This window comes from Grus americana, chromosome 6 (assembly GCF_028858705.1).
Source record: "Grus americana isolate bGruAme1 chromosome 6, bGruAme1.mat, whole genome shotgun sequence".
NCBI lineage: Eukaryota > Metazoa > Chordata > Aves > Gruiformes > Gruidae > Grus > Grus americana.
The window spans coordinates 21898993-21926044 of NC_072857.1; the positions used below are offsets into that span (position 1 = coordinate 21898993).

At 39.3% G+C, this 27052-nt stretch overlaps 3 protein-coding genes across 9 annotated transcripts in view; 2 read left to right on the plus strand and 1 right to left on the minus strand.

Moving 5' to 3' along the window:
* CERS6 (ceramide synthase 6) overlaps nt 1-8623 on the plus strand; it is a 125198-nt gene extending 116575 nt beyond the window's left edge. Inside the window, exons 9-11 of one of the 2 annotated variants that reach the window (XM_054830835.1) lie at nt 3815-3971; nt 4952-4975; nt 7897-8623. In XM_054830835.1, the coding sequence (XP_054686810.1) occupies nt 3815-3971; nt 4952-4975; nt 7897-8058 (343 nt within the window). In that variant the 3' untranslated portion in view covers nt 8059-8623. The remainder of the gene's footprint in view (nt 1-3814; nt 3972-4951; nt 4976-7896) is intronic. The other variant, XM_054830836.1, reaches the window with a different exon arrangement.
* A 12417-nt stretch (nt 8624-21040) lies between these two features.
* SPC25 (SPC25 component of NDC80 kinetochore complex) lies at nt 21041-26597 on the minus strand. The gene is made up of 7 exons (XM_054830846.1): nt 26253-26597; nt 25946-26116; nt 25792-25857; nt 24849-24995; nt 24599-24703; nt 24185-24283; nt 21041-23212 (listed from the first exon to the last, which is right to left on the minus strand). Exons 2-7 carry the CDS (start codon nt 26097-26099, stop codon nt 23088-23090), a joined length of 696 nt encoding a protein of 231 aa, XP_054686821.1. The 5' UTR covers nt 26100-26116; nt 26253-26597; the 3' UTR covers nt 21041-23087.
* Nucleotides 26598-26752: 155 nt separating this feature from the next.
* Nucleotides 26753-27052, plus strand: part of G6PC2 (glucose-6-phosphatase catalytic subunit 2) — a 38542-nt gene continuing 38242 nt past the window's right edge. For 5 of the 6 annotated variants that reach the window (XM_054830841.1, XM_054830843.1, XM_054830842.1 and 2 more), the window contains exon 1: nt 26753-26876. Coding sequence is in view for 1 of the 6 variants with exons in the window: in XM_054830839.1 (XP_054686814.1) it covers nt 26791-26876 (86 nt within the window). In the remaining 5 variants the exon portion in view is untranslated. The remainder of the gene's footprint in view (nt 26877-27052) is intronic. The other variant, XM_054830839.1, reaches the window with a different exon arrangement.

The window sequence follows — 27052 nt, forward strand, 5'->3', positions numbered from 1 at the left end:
ACATAATTCAAAATGCTAAACCGAGAGCTTCACGCAGCCAGGTGCACAATGAGATTGTATCATTTTGTCCAGCTATCAAAATGTTTCAGGGCCTCAGAAAAATTGCTACAGTCCAGAACCTATTTTCAAAAGCAGAAGCTAACATTTTGTTTCAAATTGCAGAGACATGAGAAATGCTGACCAAAGTTTTCAGAGAGGTAGAGCACTTGCAGCTTAAAGTAATTTCTCCCTGTGCAATCAAGTCCAGCTGTTTCAAGTCAGATAGCCAAGAATGAAAGTTTCCACAATTCATTATGAAAAGCTGGGATTTAACCACTGGAGAGCTTTAAAAAATGCCAGCAAGCGTATTTGCAGATTTAAATGCCTCATGTCTTTTTGAGTATTTGAACCTAAGATTTATTTGCATATACATCCCATAGGCAGTTTCTCCTTTGTGTAATCCATTCTCATGCTGCTTTTTCCAGTCCCTGATATTTGTGTAGTTGGTTAAAATGCTGCCATTGAATCCTTTCAGCAGTGGAATTGGTGGAAAGTTGTCTAACCTTTCTCCCCTCCCTCCCTCGCTTCCTCAGTCTCTACAAGTAGAATTTCTCTCTGTATTCTGCCCACTAACCTTATGATTTTTCTTCCCATTTCAGTCTTTTGCCATGAAATAATTGATTTATTCTAAGACAAAAAGTTCATTTGCTTTCCTCCATTTTTTCCTGTAGTTTTCTGTATTTCTCATTCAGCTTCTGCTCAGCCCTATGTGCTTAGACGTAGCCTTAGCTCCTTCTGCACACCTAGCCTGCACCTCCAGTCACTGAGTCTCTTAGCATGGCTGAGCAATTAAGTGAAATCCTTTGTGCAGCTTTAATGGAGAGTTCTGGTCCTGTCCTTAGTTTGCAAGACACGAGCACGTTAGAAAGAGGTCTGCTTTTTCAGTGAAGGCTTATTTCCCTTATCTAATACACAGTAGGTGAGTCATTTGCACGGTGAAACTGCTTTTGGAACCAGAAGCACTCTTTTAGGTCCTGTTCTCTTCCTGGTATTTCAACTTCGGCAAGAACGGACCATCTGCATCTCTAATGCTGCTTTTTTGACTTGACTCCTATGGAAGTCCCCAGAGATGAATTTGGTCCAGTGAATGAAAATATAAACAGAAACCTGTAGAAACTGCAATTACAATTTTGGAGAATCTAAAATTTTAGACATGAAAGAAGATAGTTGGATGTAAACAGTGGTAACTTTACATACAGGAGTTGTTGATATCAAGTTTGAAGTTGATACAATGGTTAGAACTGAAATAAGTACTGGTGAAGTGAAACAGTGCTGACTACAGCTGTGTTTTGATATGCATGAGAGCATCCCCTTGAATTACAAAGTGGGGTATTGCTGTGCTGTGTAGAGCTACCATTGGCAGAACAAATTACACAAAGCTGCGACTGAAGAGTTTTAGCTGACGGAAGCAATAATATGACCAGGGTTTTGCAAACTGGAAAACAGTTTATTTTTCTGATAAAAAATTCTGATTAAAAATTTTTTTCTCCATAAACAGAAGACAGTGTAAAACCACAGCTGTATAGTAAGGTTATAAAACATCAATTTCTTAGTAAATTATGAAGCAAACATGTAGTTTAGTGTAGTCAAAATGAAAAGGTAGAAAATTTATTATTAAATGCCCTACAGTATTAAGGCCAGTGTCTTGGAAATCACTAGTTGATTTTTGACCAGTGCTGTTTATACACATAAATAATTACCACTGAATGTCATATTCTGCGTTTGCTGTCTGTACATGCTTCTTATTAGTACTACTTGAGCTGATCTTTATGTTGTTGGAAAGGATTGTGGCAAATGTGATTGCTTATTAAAAAGCTGAGCCCAGTATCTCTTAACTCTTCAAATGAGAGTGCTGTTCTAAAGGCCGTGCAAGTACCTGATTACACCTCCTGCTTTCAGTCGAAGCTGGTGCAGCCCGAAAGCTGCTGTGCAGTCGCTTGCTTGATCAAACGTGCCATCTAGTGGCTAGCGGCTGATAGTTAATGTAAAGACAGGAAAAGAGCATACAGCCAATGGACTTTTTAATGCATTTTTTTACACCGGCAGGGAAGATGGATGGAGGTTGACAAATACTTGTATTGCCTTCTTTTTCTCCCCCTGATTAACAGGCATTCATAGATCATTATTTGTTTCCAAAAATGCCATTGTTTCTACTGTCTGTTGTCCACTCTCTGCTCTCAGGCTAATTGCTGAGGTCCAGATTAAAAACATCCACTATGGCGGAGTATTTGGGCAAAATAATTACTGCTATATTCACAAAGCTTCAGAAGTCATATTGTAACATCACTGTTACTGCCTGCATCTGCAATGTTGATTCTAAAAAACTTGGTTCAAATGCCTAGAACTGCCCATATTTCATAGAACCATAGAATGGTTTGGGTTGGAAGGGACCTTTAAGGGTCATCTACTGCAACCTCCCTTGCAATGAGCAGGGACACTTCACATAGATTAGGTTGCTCTGATTCAGCCTGACCTTGAATGTTTCCAGGGGTGGAGCATCTGCCACCTCTCTGGGCAACCTGTTCCAGTGTTTCACTACCCTCATCGTAAAAAATTTCTTCCTTATATCTAGTCTAAATCTACTCTCTTTTAGTTTAAAACAATTACCCTTTGCGCTGTCACAACAGGTCCTACAAAAAAGTCTGTCCCCATCTTTCTTAAAAGCCCCCTTTAAGTATTGAAAGGCTGCAATAAGGTCTCCCACCCCTTGCTGCCCCGAAGTATCCCCATTGTCCACCTGTCCTTTATGTAGCTGCTAAACCTCACCCTTGCTTGTACATAATCGTGTGCAAATTGGATTTTGTGCAAAAAGTGGCCACCAGAGGTACCTTAGTGGTTAGTGCAGGCACCCAGGGTGTTCAAGACCCAGGGTGAAGCCCCTTGACTGGTTGATAATTTTGACTTTGGATTCTTGTTGGTGCTGAGGTTTCCACTAAATAAGACTTTATGTTGGGGCACTCAACGTAGCCAAAGCCCCCCTCATTCTTAGAAAACCCTGTAAGAAGCTGAATCCTGCCACGCATGTGCCATTGTTTCACATGATGCTGAAATCTCACTTCAATGGAATGGTCTCAGACTGTTTTCAGTTCCACATAGCATATCACTCATGTTGCTGATACAAGAGGGCAAAGACATCCATAGCTGTCTACACTGAAACAAACCCATCAGCTTTGAGATTAGGTTTGGGAGGGAGGGCTTCAGATGGGAGTACTTAGGGAGTGTTGCCTGGCTCTTGGTACAGCTTTGCCTCATGTAACATGGGAGAGGTTACAGTTCACCGTCACAGCCTGGCAACATGATCTGAACAACACGGACTGCGTGTGGGTTGCCCCGTAGTATATCAGTCCTCATACATGCTCTTACCCTGTGCTAATATGGGTGCACCAAACTCCTACTGGAGGCAGTTGAGCTGGAAAAGCTTTATTTAAAAAAATGGAATAAAGTAATCTTGGTTATTAATCAGGGAAGGAGTTATTTGAGACAACCAACACCTGCCAGCTTTGTAAAAGAAGAGAAGAAATGCACACTGAGGATCTTTGTTTTCTATATGTGATGTTTGCAAAATGAAGTTAAACACTAAAAGCAACATTTTTATGTCTGGTGTCTCTCTGGAGACACCTGTGTGATTCAGTCCCAGTCACTGTTACTCATGAGAACCAACTATCTGCGTGGATTCCATCTAACCAAGTACTTGTCATCTTCATTTAAAAAAGGCTTTTTTTAGATTGTTGGCTTAAGGAAAGTGTTATTACTTTTCTGTCCTTTTGTCTTCTAGGATATTAAACACAACACTGTTTGAACTATATGAAGCTCTGGGCAATTTTCCTGCCTTGTGGGTCTTCAATGTGCTGCTTGTGATTCTTCAAGTTCTGCACTGGTTTTGGTCTTACCTAATCATAAAGGCAGCCTACAAAGCTATTTCAAAGGGCAAGGTAAGACAGCACGGTTCTTGTTTCATGTTTAGGATTTTAACTTTTTCAATATCAATACAGGGTCACTGACTTGTTGGTTACTTTTTCTTTCTAATCCATGACTCTTTACTGAAGATGCATGTAAACTCTCCTTTCATGGAAACTTTTCTCCACTCCTTCTAACAAATGTCAGATAAGTTAATATGCTTTTTGCAGTGATTGTATTTATATGTGCTTCTGCACTTCTTTTTTATAAGCTGGTACACTGAACCAAACTACATTAGGGAAATTGGATTAAAAAAACCCCACCAAGCAAACTGCTTTCTTGGAGCTGCCAGTTCTGTTTTTCTTCTTTATAGTAGTCATTAGCTAAATGTTCATTTCCCAGCTGGTAGTGATAGTAATAGTAATACAAATTGAAATTCTGCTGCCTTTGCTAGTGGCAAAGTTACAAATCACAGCCTCTTTTGGGTTTTGGTATTAATGAGGTTCCGCGAAGAGCTCTGTACTTTCTTTCTAGGATTCCCACAGCAAGACCATTTGGGATAAAATTTAGTGTCTTGCTGCCATAGTTATATTTGACAGGAAGGTGTAACTCACAGAAATGCTAGCCCCATTACATTTGCTGTGCAGATACAGCACTCACATCTAGATGATAGAACTAACCCTTACAGATCATGTAAAAGTATTTTGCTGTTAAAGAGTAGAGCGCATGAGTAGATTTTTTAGATATGTGACTGCCCCCAAAGTGAATGGGATTTTTCTGCAGAAAACTGCCTTCTATGAATATACTGGAGAGTGCAGAATCTGCAACTCACTCTGTATGAAAGACAGTGCATTCGTGAACTGTATTTTGCCTGGAAGCCACACTTGAGTCTCCTCTGCTTTTAGCGATTATTAATCTCAGCTGTCCTGTCTGAATTACACCAGTGACTTCAAAGAGTGCTTCCTACTCTTTCTTACTCTGCTTGTTTATCCTTTCCCTTGTGCTGTGCTGGAAGGCTGGGAAGTGGAACCCCTTGCATGTAAGTTTCTTTAAATTTACTATGCAAAAGATTTATTCTGTGCAGTACTGGGGTTTGTGTTGTTTGATGTTTGGGTTTTTTGATTTGCAGTTTCTGCTTGGTATTTTTATCCATTGTTTATGTTTATTTATTTAAATGAAAGTAAAAATGGCTTTTAATGCCTACGCATTGCCTAATACCATTCAGACACACTTCTATCTGTAATATCTGGGTACTATTAAGTTACAACCTTTTTTACACATATTTATCAGCAGCATAAGCAGCCGCTCTGTCACCATTTGGGAAACATTCTTGAGAGCGTAAGTCCTCTGCCTGGTAGTTCAAAAAATTGCACAGGAGAAAATTTGGGTTGTACGAGAGCAGAGTTAGACACTTGCAATAAAGTAGTGACCAGGTTAAAGATGCATATGTATGACATACACGGAGGATTCTTCTTCCTTCAGATCTTAACTTACTTCTTCACTTGCAACCCTGTTCTTTCCATTTCTGCAGTAAAATAAGCAGTGTTTTCACAACCCATTACAGATATCTTACAGTAGATCTTCATTCTTAATTATTGGGGGTTTTTTGTATTATTAGAATCCACCTTTGGAACAGCTCAGCTGATAAAGCAATTTATTATCATTAAATTTGTAACTAATCCAAATAATCTATTTCTTACTTGCTGTTATGCTTAGGAGTTTTATAAACCTAGATATATATTTTCTACAGTCCTTCTGTAGAAATTACTCCAGTGGGTTCTTTTGGGGAAACAAAGAGAACTAAATATGGAAAGATGTGTTGCATTCATGTCAGGTTTTAAGTGCAAAGACCCTGGTATGTTGCTGCATTTTAAAAATAGAGTGGATCACATGTTTAATAGAAGTGGCTGCAGCATAGAATCTTCTTTTGATTGTTTGGCTTCGGGGCAGGACCCTTCAGAAGAATTGGCAGCAAATCTAATATATTAAGAGAACGTAAGATGACACAGAATTTTTCAATCATATGGTTTGCCCTCACATCGATCACAGGCACTCAGTACCCTGTGCTGGGCCCGTTCTCTTCTGTCTGACAATAGTGTAATTCTAAGTGTATTTCTGTATCCTCAACAGCTTTAATATAGTCTTTTATATAAAAGAGACTGAAGTAATCTGTTAATTGAAGCTGTGTAAGTATGAAATCAAATTTCTGACCTCAGCTGAAGTCCAGTTTCATGGATGTCAGAATTGCATGCTTGCTAGACATTGACATAAGAAACTTTACTTATTAGGAGGTGAGGTGTATGGGAACTGCGTGTTTCTTTTTTCTGTGTTCCCAAGCAAAATAGAGTAACTCAGGTGTTAGGATATTGCAGGGATGGTAGCAACATTGGGAGCCCCAAAGGCAAATGACTGTTTCTGAGGTGAGAGCTGGAGAGCAGAATTGTCACGAGGGCTTTCTGGAGTACGGGAGGATTCCTGTAAGAAAAAAATTACATTTAGTGGCCCTGTCCTTTATTGTTTTGATTTCTTTGTGAAAAAGACTTGCCATGTGTTTTGCCCTCTTTATGTCCATTTGCTATAGTAAAGTCAATTGTAATCACCTGATGTGGCAACCAGCACAGCATGGATAGATTCTGAACAAATTAGGAAGCTCAGCTATACAAACAGGGCTAGAAGCAGGCATGGAAGGCTGCATCTTTAAAGCTGCATGCAGCTTAGACTTCAGACCACTTTTTGTTGATGCTTTTTTTTTTACTTCATCTGATGCACTCTTACCAGTTTTGCAGATTTTCAAGATCAGACTTGGTAGAGCCCTGTGTGACCCTGCCTCCACAGCTGACCCTACATTGAGCAAGAGGTTGGGCATAGATTTCCTGAATCTATGAAAAGCCTATGAATCATAGAAGAGACTCAGGTCTCTTCTGACCTGAGTTACCCTATAATCCTACATGTTGGCAGTGCCATTGTTACCACCCTGGGAAAAACATCTCCTTAAAAAAAGGGCAGATGGGGCCTTTCCTTTGCAGGATTTTCTTTTCTGTTGCCCTTGTTTGCTCTCCTTAACCTGCCTTTTGTTGGCTTCCTCATGGTTTTACTTGTTTTGAGTGCACCTGACTGAATGGGGTGAAGCAAAGTCACCTCAGGGATTCCGAAGGGACTCAGCTCTCAAACTTAGTGATCTTCCTCTATGACCTTCAAAGAGCTCTACAAAGAAGGAGAGCAGACTCCTTAACCTAAGGAGCGGCATTCACCCAGTAGTAAATGGGTATAAACCAGCAGGAAGGAAGTCAGCTGGAAATTAGCAGGAAATCCCTAGCAATTAAGGTCAGTCTGTTTCTGAAATAGCTTTCCAGTAACGTGATGGGGCAGATAGTTGAATTGCTGAAGTACGTTTGTGGTTCCTGAAGTGGACTATGTCCACGGTTTCCAAGCCCCGTTCTCACCACTTGCCTGAAGCCAGAGTTACCTAGTGTGGTGAGTTATGTTTTGGCCAGTACTACTGTCTCCTACTGCCAGCCCATAGCACTGTTCCCTGGAGCCGTGTGCCCTCTAGGGAATAAGTTGGGAGGTGAGGGGGGAGGAAGTTGGGTAGAATATTTTGTATTATCAGGTCAAAGAGAAGCACAGGAAATAAAGTAGTAGGAGGGCAGGGGGTGTGGGGGGGGCTAGATTGAATTTGGGAGCTTGGATTGTAGGTTCCTTTAGTGTGCGCACTACCCTTTGCTTCGAGCACTGTGCCCTCACTTTGACATGCTACCTTCAATGCACCAGTGCAAAGTTCTCACCCTGCCTTTGCACGTGGCATGTGCGTGTACAGGCAGGCAAAGGCAGAGAAGTGCCCCAGAGCTGAGATAGCCTTCAAAGCTCAGATTGAAAAATGTTTGAATTCTCTGATTCTGGCTTGAACCAAAAAGTTGTTTCCTTACAGTCACCTACCGTTTGCTTTTTCAAATTCTACAGGTAGCAAAGGATGACCGAAGTGACATTGAGTCAAGCTCAGATGAGGAAGAAACAGTACCTCGTTCAAAGACCCCACACAGCACTATCACCACTAATGGGACCGGTGGTGCCAACGGGACAAATGGGTATCTTACTGGTGGCACTTGCTCAGAGGAGCATTAATCCTTGAGTTCAATCATGAGACACGAACAGAATGAACTGTTTGCTACTGGAAGTAAATTATAAGTTGTGAATGCAGTTTCTTCATATATCTCAGCATCAGAAAAAATTAGGAGTATCAAAGCATTCTGATAGTGCACTGCCATATTTCCTGTTTGTGAATGAAGACAACACACCATTCTGTATACGTAGGCATGCTGTATGTGTATGTAACTGACACAATGGGAGCAGTATTTTCACTTGTACTGTCTTTGAAGTATTATTTATTTTGTGTTCTTTTGGGAACTTCTGTACAAAAGGGAATGTCCATTCTCAAACTTTATCTCTTGGGATTCTCAGTGGTGGAGAGCATCGCGCTCAGATCTCTTCTGTCCATCCCTGTTGCTTTTGCTGAGTCTGCTATAAGTAATAGTTGCTTGATTTGTTACTTACAGTAAGATAGAACATAGCTTTATAGATTCTAGATCTGCTTCAGATATTTTTGCTATCTTTGTGTTTTAAAGTGCTGGTTTTGAAATTGCCTATCAAATCACAGTGGCCGTTCCTTCAACATAAATTTTTAAAACACTGGATTGATATTTTAAATAGTAGGTAATGTGGTCAATTAGCAATTTGGGGAAAAAAAACCTGTGGTAATTGTGGGATATTATTTTAGTATAATTTAAAATTCAATTTAATGGTTAATTGCATTAGAAGTAGACTTGATTAGTTGTGCAAATACCCAGAAGCATTGATGTCAACAGTTAGGATAAACTCATTCTCACTTTTTTTTTTGCCTTGCAATTTTTGACCTCTACAGATTCTAGCTTTTTGCAGAGATTCCATGTTGAAAAGTGTTTGTTCAAGTGCACCATTGTGAATCCAGACCTCACTCCTGAAACTGTTCTTGCACATTCAGCTGGATGAGAGCAGGGGTGTAATGGAAAAAACAGCACATGAAAGTTCATTGCTTCCTCGGACACAGTTCAGTCTAGGTACCGTTCTTATAATTATTGCCACTTTCTTAGTAGGCTGAAGAGAGAGAAGGCAGAATGTCATACATTAATAGAAGTAGTTTATTTTAAATGCATGAAAACTTGAGCAAAATTCACTTAACATAATTCACAGCAAACTTCAAATGCTCAGCAGTATTTCATCACCTCTAGAAATAAAATTAGGGGTGTTTATAAAATAGTTTTGCTCTCCTTTTTCATCCAAGATTTACAAACTGTGTCCCAAAGAAGACAAAGTAACACCCAAAATAAACATATTTTTTAACATTATATACACACTTCTTCCAGTCTCTAGATCAAAGTTTGATGTAAGATGTTAAGGATCATACAACTCGTGCAGGATACTTTTCTGCAATATGTGACAGCAGTGCCAAAAGTAGGTGAGGTTCTTGGGTAACAGACTCTATGCAACCTACTGTTCAACAGTATTGTGTATGTGCACATAGAACCAATATGCTTATAGACCAAAGACTTAATATATATTAAAAAAAAAGAAGAAAAAAAAAAAAAAAGAAAAAAAAAGGAAGGAACAAACCGGGAAAAAAATGTGTGTCTTCTATATACAAAGAGATTGGAGTGCCATGTTCAGCTGGAACTCTAAGCCAGGAAATATTTCTGATTCCTTCCATCTATGCAAATAGCAAAATATAGATGGTTTCTGATGCCATGAAACATCTTTAAAGGCTCTATTTTATACAGACTCCGTTGAAGAAAGTTGTGTTGCCACTTCTTTCTTCTGAAAAACTGAGATTTGTCCTATTCTACCGGTCAGTCTTGAAAACTTCTGAAACCTTTATTATCCATAGGGACCCTTGTGCATTTAGCAAAAAATATGCTAAAAGGATGGGCAGAATGGCATGACGGAAAATAGTACCTCCACTTAGTAGACCATAAAGGTAAGAAAACTGAAAAATTGTAAATCGTAAAAGAGCTGTCAGTTTTACTACCCACAGAGCATCTGAAAAAGCCAGGTAACCTTGTAATTCAGCAGTTGCGTAGCTTATATGTCCATGAATATATCTGAGGGAGCAAGGGAGTCTTATTTAAATCTCCTTCTCCCTCAAAAGCTTCTCTGCCTCTGATTTTTCTCATCTGTCTCCTGTGCTTCTGATTTCATACAGTTATCTGCAGGGCAGGTTGTACATGTGAAAATACACCGATTGCAACAGAAAGTATCCCATCCGCAGTATTTGAAGTGCCAGTTGTTTAATAATTACTGTCAAGATGATACTAAGATTTTAAAACAAAACCGTCCTGGGATATGTTGAATGAACAATCTAATTTCTGAAATCTGACCCACTAAGATGGTCATTGAGAATAACAGTTGAAACACACCTCTTCCATGGTGTTGATTACTACCTCCACTGGACCATTTCCCTTCTGCAAAGATGGTTACAAAAATGGCATTTGGGCAAAATATTTTGTCTTATATGGAGCCAGAATGTTGCTCTGAACTATCAACATACACAACAAACAATAGTATTGTAATGTTGATATCAGGACAGAGAGCAGCGCCAAAAATAATCCCTGTGCAAGAGGCAGGAGACCTTTGGTCCCTATTGGTCCTCCCCAGCTGTGCTGTATAGTGTTGATTCAGATGTACAGTCAAGGCTACAACCCTTGAGATGATTCACCATCAAAGGCTACGTATGCTCTTAGTGTGCCCCCACTGTTAAATAACGCAGCTTGGACTGAAACTCTTCCTTTGAGGTTTAAATTTGGTTGCATCTATGATGTGCTAAAGCATGTGCACGGTTACCATGGTTCAGCTGACGCTCAGCTACTTACTTGTCTCATATAAACCTGGCTTTTTGGAGGCTGTTCTTAGCAGCTTAGAATACACTTAATACAGCTATGTTTGGAAAATATGTGAGACGACAGATTCAAATGACATGTTTGAGGAAATGGGATAAGACTAAGGAAGCATTGCGAACTTCACTAAACTTTGCTGAACAATCACTAAACTTTCAAGCTACTATTTTTTTTATAGAAAGTAAAAATTCAAACATTTTTTTCTGTCTTTAGTGGGAAGGACCAAGTGTTTTAGTGATCATAATTGGCAGTGTGTTTTGATTCATTGCTTTAACCAATGGATGTCAAAATTTTGGCTTCATCTTCCACTCTGCAGAGAGAATGTCATGCAACTATTTCCTTTTTCATTTGAATTTGTTTGCTTCTCTGCATAAGAGCTTTGCAAGGTGCTTTTGGAGGCCATCAAATATTTAGAGGATAATCACACATATTCCAGAAAATGGATTGAAATGATTCGCATGGCTCATGGTAAATGCGAGATCTTAAAAGGTTCTGTATATTCTTACCTTTTGTAGAATTGTCATTTTAGTCATTTTAGAAATGAGGGTTTCTACTCTATAACCTATTTGTCTTCAACTTCTATGCTCCTTTTTTATAGTACAGTACACAACACAGTGGTTGAGATGTTGAAGTAGAAAAATGAGGAAATGATACGTAGAGTTTATTAGTGAATAGTAAGAATTTGTCTTCTCTCCCTAGCCAGCCCAGAATATAGTAAAATAAGATTCAGGTCTCCTTTTGTTTACTGTTTTCCATATTGGCGTATTTTGTACCAAAAGAAAAATAGATGGTGGGATTTTTTTCATAAAAGCCTAAAAACAAACATTGCAGAAAATGGTAGAAATATCTGATCAAACAACAAGGGTGGATGTTGGAATTTCTGGATCTTGATCAATGTTGAATAGCACTAGTTCTAAAATACCAAAGTGTCCCGTGCTGTTTCCTTGTTGCCATTTTGTAGTTTTTTCTGTGTGTGATTTATTTAATGATTCCAGCAGAATTGGAACAGGTGTCGCAGCTTCAGATGCTCCTGTTTCAGCCTGTGACCGTTCTGTATGATTCCCAATGCCAAATCCTTTTTCTGAGACCCAAGTACATGCATGAAAGCTTTGCTTACAGTGAAGGGATTCTTGTCTTAAATCTATATCTGTTTTGAGTGAAAATCACTTTCTGGTTCTGAATGGGACACAACAGCGAAAGCTGTTACCCTGCAGCACCTGTCAATGATGATCAGCACGGGTTGATTTAGACACCACATGTGTTTTACATAGAGTATTCTAGTAGGAAACCTAATGCCTGTTTCGTTCATCTTCTCATTACTGCAGCCTTCCGTATTCTCAGAGAAATATGAACTACCATTGGTTTTCTACAGTTGATGCTTTGGTATTTTTTTAATCTCTTTGCTACAACTCATTTTTGTACGTGTCCTGTTGTCTACTTCTTGTGACATTTGTGCGAGAGGAGCTATCGAATACTTTTTACCCTTCTGTAATGTAGACCCTGTTAGGCCTAACTACTACACTATGTGTTCTGCAAACTACAGTTGCCTTTAAACCGTAAAGCAAAATCAGTTTGTGTTACTTATTTTGACTGGTTTTGATTTGGAACAGGGACCTAGTGGGAACTTCAGTAAGACAACCTTATTCTTTTTTTTTCTTTTCTTTTTAAAAAGCACTAGTGGAATTTTGGAAAAGTGGCATACATGTGTAGCCTTTAAATTGTAAAGATTTCTGATTGTAGTTGCAATGAAAACACAGTGTTTGAGTGTGTCTGTACAGAATTGTCAGTCTTTGAAATGGCTTTTAACTAAGAAACTGGAGAAAATACTATGAAATTATGTTTTAGAGCCGTGTCAATGATCATACGTCAGAGAAAAGGCCAAAATTACTGTCTTACATGACCTATAATGATCTGTGCAACAAAACATTTTCTGGCTTCTGTTGAGCTTCAGCTTCTTGCAGTTCCGGGGTTTAACTTTTATACACCAGCTCTCATACCATACTGTGCATGTTGACTACCTGTTGCAAGTCAGGGTGAGGCAGATGACACTATTTCGCCTGTGTTTTCATGACAATCTTGTGCTTGAGCAACTCTTTCAGAAATGCAGTGATACGTAGGAACTCCACTGTCCAAGACACAGTGATGTGCTAGCTAGAAGTCCTTTCACATATAGCTGTTGTGTAGAAGTTTGGGAGTTATTTTGTGTTTAACTCAGTTGGTTTTGGGGTTTTTTTTAATATGGAAAATAATTATTCCTCATAAAATCTCTGGAACCAATCAGTATTGTGGGCTATTTTAATTTGGAGACACTTTCATAATAAACATAAGTATTAGGAATGTAGTGTTGGTTTTCTTCTCTTTTCTATGAAATGCAAACAATGCTTTCCTTTGTTTTAGCTCCAGTATTGTTATCCACACTGCAGACTCCAGCATTTTTAGAGATGATCCAAGTATGTCTTTGCTGACTTCATCACTGCGGTATTTAATGTTATTTCTTGTATGAAACTGTAAGTGTTAGAAGGACAAGTTCTCTCTATACAAATTAAAATATTTTTATTAAAAAAAAAAGACATTTTGCTAGGATTTCAAAAGTAAAATTTTGCATGTTAATCATTTCTGAATGTCTGGCTGGACGTACTTTGGAGAAGCTGTCTTTTTTTCAGTCTAGGTGGTCAGAGTTTTTAAAAGTAGATGTTCATTCAGATGTTTCAGGCTAAAGTGTCATTCAGCAAAGCACCACCTACTAACCAGTTCTAGAAGTAAGAGAAGAGGGTCACTTGTACAGTGGTTCTCCTGAGAAAAAGCTGCAGCTCTTGATTTTGCTGAGGAAGCTGCATCTTTCAGACCTCTACCATTAGACTAGACCAAATATGCTTGCTTATTTATGATAGGATTCTGTGTTTTTTCACTACTGTTAAAAGGAAGAGGGGAAGAGGGTTTTGGTTGCTTTTGGGTTTTGGTTTTGGGGTTTTTTTTTTTTAAACAAGGAGTTATCCATGTGTAGCAACACACTGAGCTGGAATTGCTTTTATACGCTCACCAAAGTAAAGCCTACAAAATACTGTTGTCAGGCAGAGTCTGGTGCAGCATTAAAAGGAGGTACTTATAAATGGGATGGATGAAAACATTCTTACAACTTCAGCAGAAAATTGCGGCAACAGTTCTCATTATATAGGAATCTCCCCACATCAGTTGAGGTGTTGCCTCTGGAAGACAAGTAAACCTGGGGATTTGCAGTGAGTTTAAAGAACTAATTACTGTAGTTGTTAATATGTCTCCATTTGAGATATATAGATAGATATATATATATAAAAAAATCTTATAGTGGGTTTAATATGGCATTTAAATTCTTTTTTAATGAAGATATTTAATTATGTGGGAATTTGTCCAGGAATATGTCTAAAGTCTTATGCTTCCTATTCCACATATACCCTTCAACTTACATAGCACAAAGGAGAGCCACTGTGTACAGAAAATGGCTCAGGATAATGTGAAAAAGAGCAGGAATTTTTTGATGTAGTGCCTTCGAGTCTGTAAAGGTCTCTCTGTACAAGAAACACAATAGTTCTCAGAAGAAGAGAGGAGGTCTGTGCTGCTTTAGAAGGGCTAAAAGGTGGTGACACAGTCTCCTATGATACAGAAGGTGAGTGGAAGGAATCCAAATTGCCATGTGACTTGGTAGCTCATCATGCTGTGATGGACAGAGGCTGGGAGCTTGTGTGGAGGGATTCCCACTCCATGCTGTTAGTCCCGGCTCTGCTATGTGGGTGGAGGGTTGCTGTTTCCCTAATTTGTTCTGGTTTTTTGGTCGTCTTACTGCCCAGTTCTGTAGGATGCCAGTCCTGCCCCATGACACATTTTACACTGCCTACCCTTGTCAGTGGGTTACCTTCTTATGTGGATTTCACAGAGCAGGATGCCAGTTTGTGCTTAGGTATAGAGGAGTCCAAGATGGTTGCCATATGATCATCATAGGCTGTTTTCCACAGAGTTCCCATGCTGGGCAATTTTAAAATGTGAACACACTCAATATTAAAAAGTATGAGAGATACCAAATGAACGTTGGTATGTGTAATAGGTATGAAACTGGAATGCATGCTGGGCAAACTTGCATATCCAGAGTTCTCACTGGTGACTGTCCTTCCCTCTGGACTGTAAAATCCAGAGATTGTAGCTCTGTGAAAAGTTAATTCCAATAATCCAAAACCTATTTGCACAAAGCAAATGAATAAAACAATGACATGTATTAACTAGGCAGAATAGTGGTGTACCTAAGGCACGTGCCGTGCCAGGCCTAAATCTGCAGAGCTCTGCCAGTAGAAGACAGCAGTGCCCACCGGAGGCCTCTGCACCATGTAGTGGAGCAGGGAGCAAGGGTAAGGATCACACACCTTCCATCTTGTACCTTAGAAGGCGGCTTTAGCACTGTAGGATTTTATACTTATCTTCTTTGGTCCTGAGTCTGCCAAGCCGTTGATAATTCTTGTAGAGGGACTGCTTAAATGCAGAGTTGTGTGCAATACGGAGGTGTTTGTAGGGTTCTGACTTTCAAATGTAATTGTTTAGATGTGACACAGAACTTTTAGCTTTTAGTCAGTGGAAAGTGCAATATAAAATTAAGTATTATAAGATAGTTCAGTATGGTAGTTTTTATCCGTAAGAGCAGTATGGCCAACTTGTAATGTTAGTGCTATAGTTCACTAATTAGATGAAAAGATAAGGTACTTTATAAAGCTACTTACTGGCAACATATATTTACATTCACAAATTAATACTCTCTCTTAAACATCTGAAAAATACCATTGCAGCTCTGGTATTTTTTAAACACCCAAGTGTGAGGTCCTCTCCCTAGAAAATACTATGCATATTATTATTATTCATTCAAAAATAGGACTAAGATTCCCCCCCCCCCCGTACAACTGCATGATAGTAGCATTTCTTAACATATTTAGGAAAATTTTTGCAATCTTTTCACACGAAAAAAGAATCTTGAAATTCAGAAGTGGGATGATAATTGCATAAGCTCCCTCCTGTAGCAACCTAACTAGCAACTTTCTGTCCTGTTTCTGGGCTCATTTTAAAGATAGCCACCCCTTTTAACTCCCAGTAATAGTGATTTTAATCACTCTTGCTCTCCCACGGTATCTTTGAAAGAGCTGCCTCCTCCCAGAAAGTCTTACTATTTTACAGTTGTGTTTACATAGTCTCTCATCTAATTTTAATTTAAACTTAATTCAGCCAAAGTATTTAGATGTTACTGTATCTCATTCTTATCTGTGGTTTCTCACTGAACAATCTCCAAGTGAGATCAGTGCCCATAGCTGCTGTTATATCGGACAACCCAATCCATATGCCGGCTTCAGAAAAGGATTTGCACATTAGTAGTCTAGATGACTTAAAATATACGTCCAACATCTGGTACTTCAGCAACATTGAGGAAGTGATGACCTGAGTTGTGGTGCCCCCTGGACCAGGTGGATGTAAAGAGCAGCCGGACTGCTGTGAACTTCAGATGAAGTTCTTCAAATAGCTGCTCCCCTTTCAAAGCAATTTCTTACTAATTGGATCCTTTTTTTTTCCCCAGATAATTTTGTCAAATAAAGAGTATGCAAACATTGAGATTGCTCATAGTTAAGCTGTGATATTCTGTGCTACTCTTGTAACTAGTTCAAGCATCCAGCACAAAATGAGCTGTTTGGCATGGCAGAATTCTTATATAAGAACTCATCTGTAAGATTTGGCAGGTAACTACTATAAAATTCTTGCTCTATTATTTGGAAGAGGAAAAATGGTTTGCTAACAGTGACATCAACTGCAATCTGGATAGGATTAATACACAACCAAAAGCAAGATTGGATGCAAATTTTTAATGCTTGTTCTGCACCAAACAACATAGTCAAGAAATGATAGTTGAGGTAAACTTCAGCATGAGCAGCTGAGGAAAGTAAACCCTCTTTCTCATGTAAATTGCAGGAACATTGACTGTAAATTTGGTATTTTGATTCATTACGATGCCATTAGCAGAGCACTTAGTGGTCCCTACTGTAATACAGTCCCAAGCAGACTGTCAGAGTTATGGCCTAACCTTAGGGAAGGCTGGAGCCTAAAGTGACAGCTAATTGCTGCAGAGTTGCAGATGACAGCATTGAGGATTGCATGTCAGAAGAGGTTTTCCTTCATTTCTTTAGAAACATGATTCTATCAGATGGCTTGTCTGCCTTTGCACTACATGTAGGAAAATACAGACCAGTAAGTCATGCTGATACTGACAACTAATGTTAAAAGAATACAATTACCAATTTGCTTTCCGTTAATGGGGCTGTGTCAGACATGGAGTTAAACAAGCAAGTTTATCTCGTTATCTTCATTTGGAAATTTAAATATTAGTTAATTGCCTGTTTTTATTTCTAACCTACAAGGTAAGCATTTACTCGAACGCATTGTGCTTTAACTTAGCTAGCACACCACGCACGAGGCCAGCCTTCTATCACTTCTACCTACTCCTCTCAGCCAAAAGGTTAATGTATGCAGTCTGCTCTTAAATGCCTGGAATCCTTAATGATAATTGCTATCTGTGTAAAGTGTAGCATGCTTCTAAATCAAAACAATAATGATGTATACTTGGGGTTCGTTCAACAGACCTGTTTCTTGGCCAAGCCAGTTATTCCAGCTGAAGCTCTGGTGCAGAAGATGCTGGATAGTGAAGAACTGAGCCCATGATCCAGTAGCCAGTGTGAAAGAATTCACTGAGGCAAGTCAGTCAAAGAGCATGTTTCCATGCAGAGGGTTATCCATCAAACAGTCACAAAACAGATGAGTCAATAGCAATTAGCATTGTTCAACATGCTGTGACTGAAGAGGAAGGAAATCAAATTAACACTAATTGTACCTTCTTTCAATTCATCATTTCAGTGCATAGCCACTTTAAAATATATATAAGGTCATATAAAAAACCACTACAGACTTGCATGATTAAACACTATTTTTTGCAGTCAGTCTTCCTAACAACTTTTGAACCCATTGCTCAATTAGTCCGGATTTGAAAGGGAGATTGTGTTGCAGCTATCACTGTTCTTACGGTGTACTAAAAATCAGCAACCAGGTAAAGGAGAGAACATAAATCAGTGCTCCACGCTGGAGGAAGGTAGAGCGCAACCCTTGTCCTGCAGCTTTAGCAGCAGCCAAGCAGAGGCTCAAGTAGCAGAACTCAGGAGTGGGCTGGCTCTCATCCAGGAGGGAGACTGTAAAGAAGAGCTGGGATATCGCAGTGAAGAGAATGGCAAGGACATTTAAGGACAAAACTACAGATCTGTAGGAAATCAGGCTTCATTACCTCTGCTTCTGCTGGAACAACTTGTTTATAAGCTCAAGATTCTAAAGGATTCTTTGCGTCTAATTGTTATAGTGATTAGGGATAATAAGAAGGACAAAAAGAATGGAGTCTCACTGTCTGGTAATCACAGCCATTCCCCCCAACCTTTCAGGCATACAATCCTATTCAGCAGTAAAGCCTGATTTAATTGGATTGCAACTATTGCTTTCAAAAAGGTGAGTATTACCATAATTATTTAGGATGGCTTATTCACACAGTTGAAAAATGTACTGTAATCTGCCTGCGGGACCAAGTGATTTATGTGTGCGTATGTTTGTTATATCGGGTTCAGCAGGGCTTTTGAAAGTTATAAATCACTCACAAAGGAGTTCACAGTGATTTTAGAGTATTATAATGACAGGACTAATTTAGACAATATCAAGGTACTGAATAAATTCACAAAGTTGATTGAAGCATTAGAGAAGATAGTAAGTAATCTAACACAACTGGAATATGACAGAAGCACAGCATGACTTCCATGTCTGTCTTAAGTATAGCCATTACTTGTTTGTTTGCTTTTTAAAATATGTCTAGCAACATCCAAGAGGGTTTATGAAAAATGTCAACAAACTCAGCTTGCCCACCTCCACTCTTGGCTGAGTAGGTGTGTAATAAAACTGTTCTGTTAGCCAGGACTCTTACAGTAATTCGATTTCTTTTCAAACCTGACCTCCAGCTAGCATACAAACAACAATTGTGATTAAGTGCACTTAGTACATATGTTATTAATGTTTAATATTATTTTGTTTTCCCAATAGTCTTTAAATTCACAGTGTATTTCCAATATCTAATAAATGCAACACCTTCTTTCCAGATTTTTACACTATGAGATAAATTTGATGAGGTGCTGAGCACCAGGACATCAGCAGTTTTCTGTATGGTCAGCATTAGTTGATGGCCCACACATTTCAGGCTTGAGCCTTGGTAGCTAAGTACAGGTCAGCACTTTGAAAGGGAAAGCAAAGTTCAGGGTTTGGCAAAGTGATTTATGAAAAAAGAAAAGCCTTTACTGACCTTCACTAAAATCTATGTCTGCCATAAGATAAACCTGATCCTGCTAATAGATGGAGCGCTAGCACCAGCTGGAGGGGTCTGGTTGATTGTGTGTCATAGTGCCTAAGCTGCATATTGCTTTTGAGCTCAAGAGCTTTCCCATACGCTCTTCGCAGCCTTTCAGTCTGTATTTGTATGCTATCCAGTATGCTGGGGTCCCAATACCTGTGTCTCTTGGGTCAGTATATAGTAGTATCCTAGTTATCCTCACTATTATTGGATATCACTGTATTGTGCAGCTTCATAACAAATAGTTCCAAATCGACACAGATCCAGGTGTGTGAAATTCTGTTAGCACAAAGTGCATTTGATAAAGGCACAAAGGTTTTAAGACAGATCTTCAGCTAGCATAAGGCTGTTTCAGGGATGTCACAAGCTGGTTTTACTTCATATTTTATAATAAGCAAAGAAACAAATCTATTCTATACACTTTCCTAGCTTTCTCTCTTTTGGAATGCCTGGCTGTGTCTTAGAGGAAGTAAGATCTGCATCTGATTTGCCTTGGCAAATATGAGCAGGTTCATTATTCAAACTCCAAAAGGAGCTATAAAGGTTTAAATTACACACAAACATTCCAAAGTTCTTCCTTTAGGCATATGCACAGAACATTTACAACCAAGCACATCATCTTTTCTAGCAAATAATTCCTAGGAATGTAAATTCCAGTGCAGTGGTTGTCATACATTTTATGGTCTGTGCATAGCAATCTTGGCAAAGTAATTTTGTTAGAAGCAATAAACCAACCGCTCATGCCTGGGATGAACATGAAAATAAAATGGCAGTAAGTGTGAGCATTTGTCTTTGTTACTCAGGGCGTGTTTCAGGGTTTTTTTCTCCTATGAAGATGATGATCAAATCAGACATGCTACAGAGTGCACCTGAGCAACAGGCACACCCTTGGTGAATAAACAGCTCCATTTGCAAACATGGAAACGAGGTGGCTGTGTACTGCCTGTGTTTTTGCTTCCATACAACAGCTGTAAAATGCTTGGTTGATCATCCTTAATTTCTTGCTTTCCAGAGCAACTAAGAGTTGCTGGCACAGACAGGTAGAGAGTGGCAGAAGTATGTATTCAAAATGAATACAGTCATTCTGGATACAGGGGCGATGCCATTAGTGAGAAGCCAGAAGGGGTAGGCTTTCTAACATGGAAGTTGAGGGCTTCTGTACAAGGAAGTAAGAGAAGAGATACCAGCAAACCAGAGTAATAGCAGCAGTTGTAGCTCCTGGAAGAGAAAATTGAAGTGTACAGCTGGCTGAATGCATTTTTTTTAAACTACTGGCTAGTCTGTTGACCTACATAAAAGCGCCTATAGCATTCGTTTAGTGGTAGAAGCAATTAATTGAAAGAAATACCTGGTATTTAAATATTCCTGTTAGCATGGTTGAAAAGGAGGCAAAATCTGCTAATGAACAACTAGACCCAGTACTTGAAGGCAGTCTTCCAGCCTATGCCTCTGTTTGTCCCATTGTCGGTGACAAAATTCTCAGAGTACATAGGGTTTATGGACAGGGCAGAAATTGAGGATGTATTTCATTTGAGATATTACAGAAATGCTTAGTAATCGCTGCTGCCATTCTGTTCTAAAATTGTAATGTAATCAGTTGGCACCTTTACCATTCTTACTGCTCTTGTTTTGTGTGTAGCTGGCTGTAGGACATTTTGGCATACCAAGGAAAATTATGCATTATTTAGAAAATAGCAAATTATGCCCTACAGGGAAGAAGAAATGGAAGGTTACCTCTATTTTGGAGCCAACATACGCAAACACGGGTTACTGGGTTTTGTTAAGATGCACTTTAGCTACCTTGCAGAAGACTGAGCGCATAGTCTGTGCTGTACCCAGCAAGTTGCACTGTTACGTTTAGACAAACCACGTGATTTAAAATATGGTTCATGTCAGACTGGGCAATATTCTCAACTGTAGTAAGAATATCTTGTCAGCATCACTGGATCTAAACATGCCTAAATGGCCAGGTTTACATATTAAGAAGCTGATGAAAAGATAGGAGTAAGGCAGGGTGGAGGGAGTGTTTATTCTGGATTTTTCCCCCAAGCATACAATTATAGGTTGGGGCAAGAACAGTGAGTGCTGCTACAGTTACATTAGTAAATGGGAAGACCAACATCTGCACTAAGCACTGGTTTGGACCAGCTCTGGTCTGTCCTGTGGACTACATAATGTGAGCAGCAGGAACGCATTATGGGTGCATCTCCCAGTTTAGTTGCCTTCCAAAAGGAATGCAGTTTGCATTCCAGATATGAACCAAAGCGGTGAGCATCAGGAGATTCACTCCAAAAGTCCACTCCTGATAAAACAAGAAATGCTAATGTAAGTACATGCTGTATAAATTTATAGTAGTTAACAGAACCAGCATCTCCCAGGAAAGACAGGGGTGTCTGTTTATAGGTGCTTTGAGACAGGGAGTTATTTTAAATGAAGCGTTTTCACTTCACAGAAAATGTTTTGAAGCTTTGTTTTTGTTGAAAAAACTTGGAACATTCTTGAAAAAGATATTTTAAAGGGTTATTTTCATTATTTAGGAGAGCATTGAATATTTTTACACTATATTTCACACAGTACATATGTACTTAGAAATTTGTGTTTTGAGAGGGATCAGCATCAATTTTCAAGTGGTCTTTTACTCTACTGCAATTTCCAGTTTTGAATAGTAAGATTTTATACGAACTCTATTATCAAATGAAGAGTTTCCTTTCTTGTTGCAGATGTCCATTTAAATATTTAGAAAAGAAAAAGATTTTACAAACAAGATAATCAAAACTGAGTACTAAAACACTTCTTTTTCTGTGGCAGCAATAGTCTTATTGATAAGCTGCAAGATACACAGATGATTTAACTACTGTATCTCATACTTTAATACATTATAATTCAGGCTTTGCTCTGTCTTAAGATTTCCAATGACAAATAGTCCTTCACTCCAACATGCTTTATTTAATAAAGGAAAAAGACTAATCTGTTCTAAAACATACCGGATAAAACACTAAGGCTGGTAGTCTTCTGAGTGCTACTCCTTCACCACTGCAGTTCAAGTTTTAGGCCAGCTCATCTGCCCAGCTGGGTAGTTTGGGAGCTAGGAACCTCTCCGCTACAGCAGGGTTCTAGTTCAGGTCTCTAGGATTTCTGATCAAACCAATACAGAGTTCCCACCTGCTCCTATTAAGAGCTTTATTCAAGAATAGCAAGCACACCAAATGGTTTTGTTTCTAACAGACATAGGGATCCAGACAAGAATCTGAAACAGGCACTAAAATACGTGGGGTTTAGACCAAAGAAAAACAATTTACATGTATGAAAGTGGGTGATTAACACTGGAGAGTACAAGACAGGGTAAAAATTAAGATCATGACCTATGATGCAGGTAAGTGAAGTAACTGCAAAGATTCACTGCATTATTTTTGGTAGGTTTCAGGCATATTCCAACCACATAGAAACTGAGAGACACTTCTATGCTTTTGGAAGAGACATAAATTACAGGAAGTACTATATTTTTAATATCTTCCTGGGTAGCTAAATAGAGATCATTACATCATTAAGCTACTGGATCAAAATTTACATGGCTGGAGACATTCAGTTAAGGAAGTAGTTGATTATACTGTTGTTTGAAGAATGATCCAAAACATCTTTATATGTCAGTGAACTAAAATACTGTTTTCATTATTTTTCTTTATTTAGAAATTAGAGTAAGACATGGATAAATACATACATTCACAATACAGGAAGGAAACTAAAAAAAAATTCTCTACAGCTAGAAGGAGAGGTATAAGCTAGTTTTATGCAGACTATTTATAAGATAAAGCAGTGAAAGCTTTTCTGATGTTGGCAACAAATGCAGAAAAATTGTTAGTTTCTCTCACTTTGAGCTGGAACTCTGCTATACAGTCCAGAGGAGGAGTACAGGAAGTCACTAAAAAGACAGAAATTTCCAAAAGATTAGACTATTATTAAAGAAAATAGTCAATATTAGTGCTTTTTCCATGCTTAGGAAATATAAATGTAATGTTATCTTTGTATATTTTAGCTTCATAACCTATTAAATAATTTTCTTTCAGCAAAGACAAAGCCTCAAAGAGTACACAATTTTTTACTTCCAGACCTCCCACTCAGTGCTGTGCTCCTGCTTGAATTGTTACAGCAATTCCCTGTAAACTATAGCCTGCTCAAAAATTTTTCTTGCTCTGCAGGCAGGCAGACTGAAAACTGACGTAGCCCAGCATGTGATAAACTTAACTTCAGCACAGTTTAGATTTGAATTAGTAAAAATGAAAGTCTATTCAGTCCATACCTAGAGGCATAACAGAGCAACAGTACATCCAGAAGCTACTCAGCACAGTACTCAAGTTACCAATGCTGTTCTTCATGACTGAAGATCCATATTGCAAAACCAGCTTTAAAATCTGAAAAGTTGTACCCTTACAGAAGAGAAATGCTGGATTTCAAGTTTTAATCTTTCTCCTACATCACACAACTGTGAGGGTTTCCCACATAGTGGGGAACCTCATTTTTTCTGCCCTCTAGGCTTCTCAAACAGGTTGAAATATATCTGTCAGCATAAACACTCACTCCAGCATAAACGGAAGAAGCAAACTACAAACTGAAGCATTTATCTGTGCCTTATATATCTCTTCTCTCTCCTGCTTTGCTCAGTACAAAGTAAAGAGCAACTCCACAAACGGAAGGGAGCAAAGATAAGCAGTTGTATTTTCATATAAATTAACAAGAGAAACTTAATTAAAAAAAATATTACCCTTGCAAGATTTTTCATTCAGAAATTGGAATATAAAGGTTACAACTAAGATGTACTTTACTGCTCTCCCTCTTTTTTCCAATAGGGGCATCAGATTCTGTCCTCTTGCTTAAGTATTCAGAATTCACATACCTTCATAATCTCCCTGTTCATTTATGGAAAGAGTAAACACAAATGGCTTGTCCGGATCTTTGTGGTCAATGTGTCTGAATATAAACTGTAATTGTTCATCTAAAGTAGACACAAATAGAATTAATTAATACCATTAACATCCGCTGCAGAGTCACAATGATGACTAAAAATCACAATATTAAGCTACAGTTTTACTTAATATTCTTAAAATACTTGTAAGTTAAGCAAACCTGGTCTCTTTGAAAGACAAATGCATTTTAACATATCATGTTCTGCCAGCTTGAGAGACAACGGTAATACCTCGGCCGGGGCAGTTCTTCAGTTCTGTAAGCTAGTATGCTCTTCACTGCACAATCCAATGTTAAGCACATTGTATCACTGCAAATAGAAACTATGGAAATGACAGAAACTTACCATGAATTCTGCGTATCTCCAGTCCAAGCCGCTCCTCAAACAATACTTTAGACTTGCATAGTCGTTCCACTCTCTCCTTAGCAGCTTTGTTTTTAGAAGATATTACTAGAATTTTAAAAGCCACCATAAGTATCAAAGTAAAGGTAAGATAAGCACTTAAAAAAAAAAATAGAACAGTAGAAAAGCCCATCAAGTGTTGAAAACAATTCCTCCTCTAATTAAGAAAATCTACTTCTTATCCTCCACTTACTTTCCTTTTTCTTCATCAACTCTTCTTTAAGCTCTTGGATGCTGTCAGTCAAGGCCTGCTTTTGCTCTTCTTCTTGATTTAGGTTAGACTTTATTTCTGTCAAATGCTCTTGATTTTCTGATATGCGTTGGCTCTGTTGGAGAATCTCTGAAACGAGGCAAGAAAAGTATGAACATATACAGTTAATTCATTAGGTCCCTGCTATTTAGTACTTATCTCTATAGTTTGATGAGAGTCATTTGAATAAAACCTAGTGAAATATATGCTAAGTCAGCATAACTATACTAACAGCATCAAATAAAGGCTTAAAGCGAAAGTTATTCAAAAGAGAAGCTACTAAGTAGGGGGCTCCTCTGATACTTCAATCAGATGCAATTTGTTTCTGATGCCAGAACTATATACATCTTCAAAGCAGGAGGATGGTGGATCATGTCCACAGACAAATAGTTTGACAGAAAGCAAGGAATGGAAACACTGGATGATATTAGAGCTGCAATTATTTTTACCTGATATTCTGAAGTTTAACTACAAAATTCAGAGAAGTTAACCCTAGACTGATAGGCTGACTGTATTCTATTACTAATATGGAAGAGGCATAAGTAACCTCACAATATTTATCTTCACTAAGCAATTTAATTTACTTTTCCTATTGCAGTCAGCAATTTCTGGTACTTTGTTATTTTAACTACTTAAGCACTAAAATCACTATACAGAAAACTTTTACCCAATGTTTATCTTTTTGCATCATCAATTAAATTTTCCAACAAATTGCTTTTGACTTGCAATTTACATCCTGCAACCAACCAAATATGTTTGGATTTAAGTCCTTCTTCATTCTGATGGTATTATTTATCTTTTAAAAATGGAAGTTAAACATATTATCCAGCTGTACTAAGTTAATTTTAGAAGTGTTAGACATGTTAAATAAACCACCATACTGTACCATCACTATACTCGTGAATTTTATCAATCATCATGTCCCCTTCTTTCAGCTTCTTGGACCATTTCTCTGTAATGGAAAGTTATTTCAGTTATCTGAAGAAGTTTGATGATAACTTGGAAAAAATAGAGGTAACAGGAACATAGAGCCTTTTTACCTGAAAGTGCTTTTATGGACTCCTGGCATGAATCTCTCAGTGCTAAAGTCTGATTGATCTGTTCAGTGCCATAAATGCTTTTTAACTTGGTCCAAAACTCTTTCATTTCTCTCTCAAAGAGGATTATTTCATCTTCTGTCTTTATATTAGCCATTGCGCTACAACAGACACCTAAGTGAATAAATACAGTGTCAATACACACAAGACAATCGCAGCAGTTATAACTCACAGGATAAACCTTCGGGGGTGGTTTTATCCTCTCGGATTGTTGTTAAAACCTCTTCCCTTCGGTTGTTTTTCTTGTTACCTTTACCGCAAGCGCTAACAGCGCTACAGGAGCTACGTTTCTTTTGCTGCTCCACCAGCCCCGGGTTGGTTATCTGCGTCAGGAGTCACCGCGCTGCGCTCGGGACCGCCACGGTACCGACAGTCGTTTCCCGGGTCCTGGCAGCCCTCAACGGCACCGCGCCCTGCTGCTGCTGCTGCTGGGGCGCTCCCACCCCTTCGCCGTCGTCCCGCACGGCTCACACCGAGCCGGACCCCCACACACGCCGCCCCCGTGCTCCAGCGGATGGTGCCTGCCGAGCCCCGCCCGGGGCAGCCGGATGTGGCGAGCAGCGACTCACCGAGGCCGCCCGCACCCACCAGCTTTCAAACCGCCGGCGCCTTCCCGCCTACCCAACGGCTGCTTTCTAACTGGGCACCGCCTCTCACCCACCTCGCAACAAGCGCACCGCTGATTGGCTCAGCCATCCTTCCTGCCGTGACTGGAGCCGCAGGGTGTTCTGGGAGCTGCTGGTGGTGTTGCTGTGGTAACGGTCCCCCCGGCGCGAGGTGGAGCCACCATGGCGGGCAGGGCAGGGCAGGGCAGGCTCGGGCGGGGCTGCTGTGCGGAGGCGGTTGGTGCCGGTGCTGCGAGGGAGAGGCAGCTGTGAGTCCATCTCCTTCCCCTGGGAGATGCCTGTTGGAATTAAGATGTTTTCTCAGGGCTCGCTGAGGGGGCGGCGGCTGGGCTGTGTGCAGCGCCGGGAGCGGGGCCGGTGGGCCGCGGTGAAAAGCCTGCCGCGGTTTGTGCGATTTTCTGTTCCGTGCTGCATGAAACCAGGC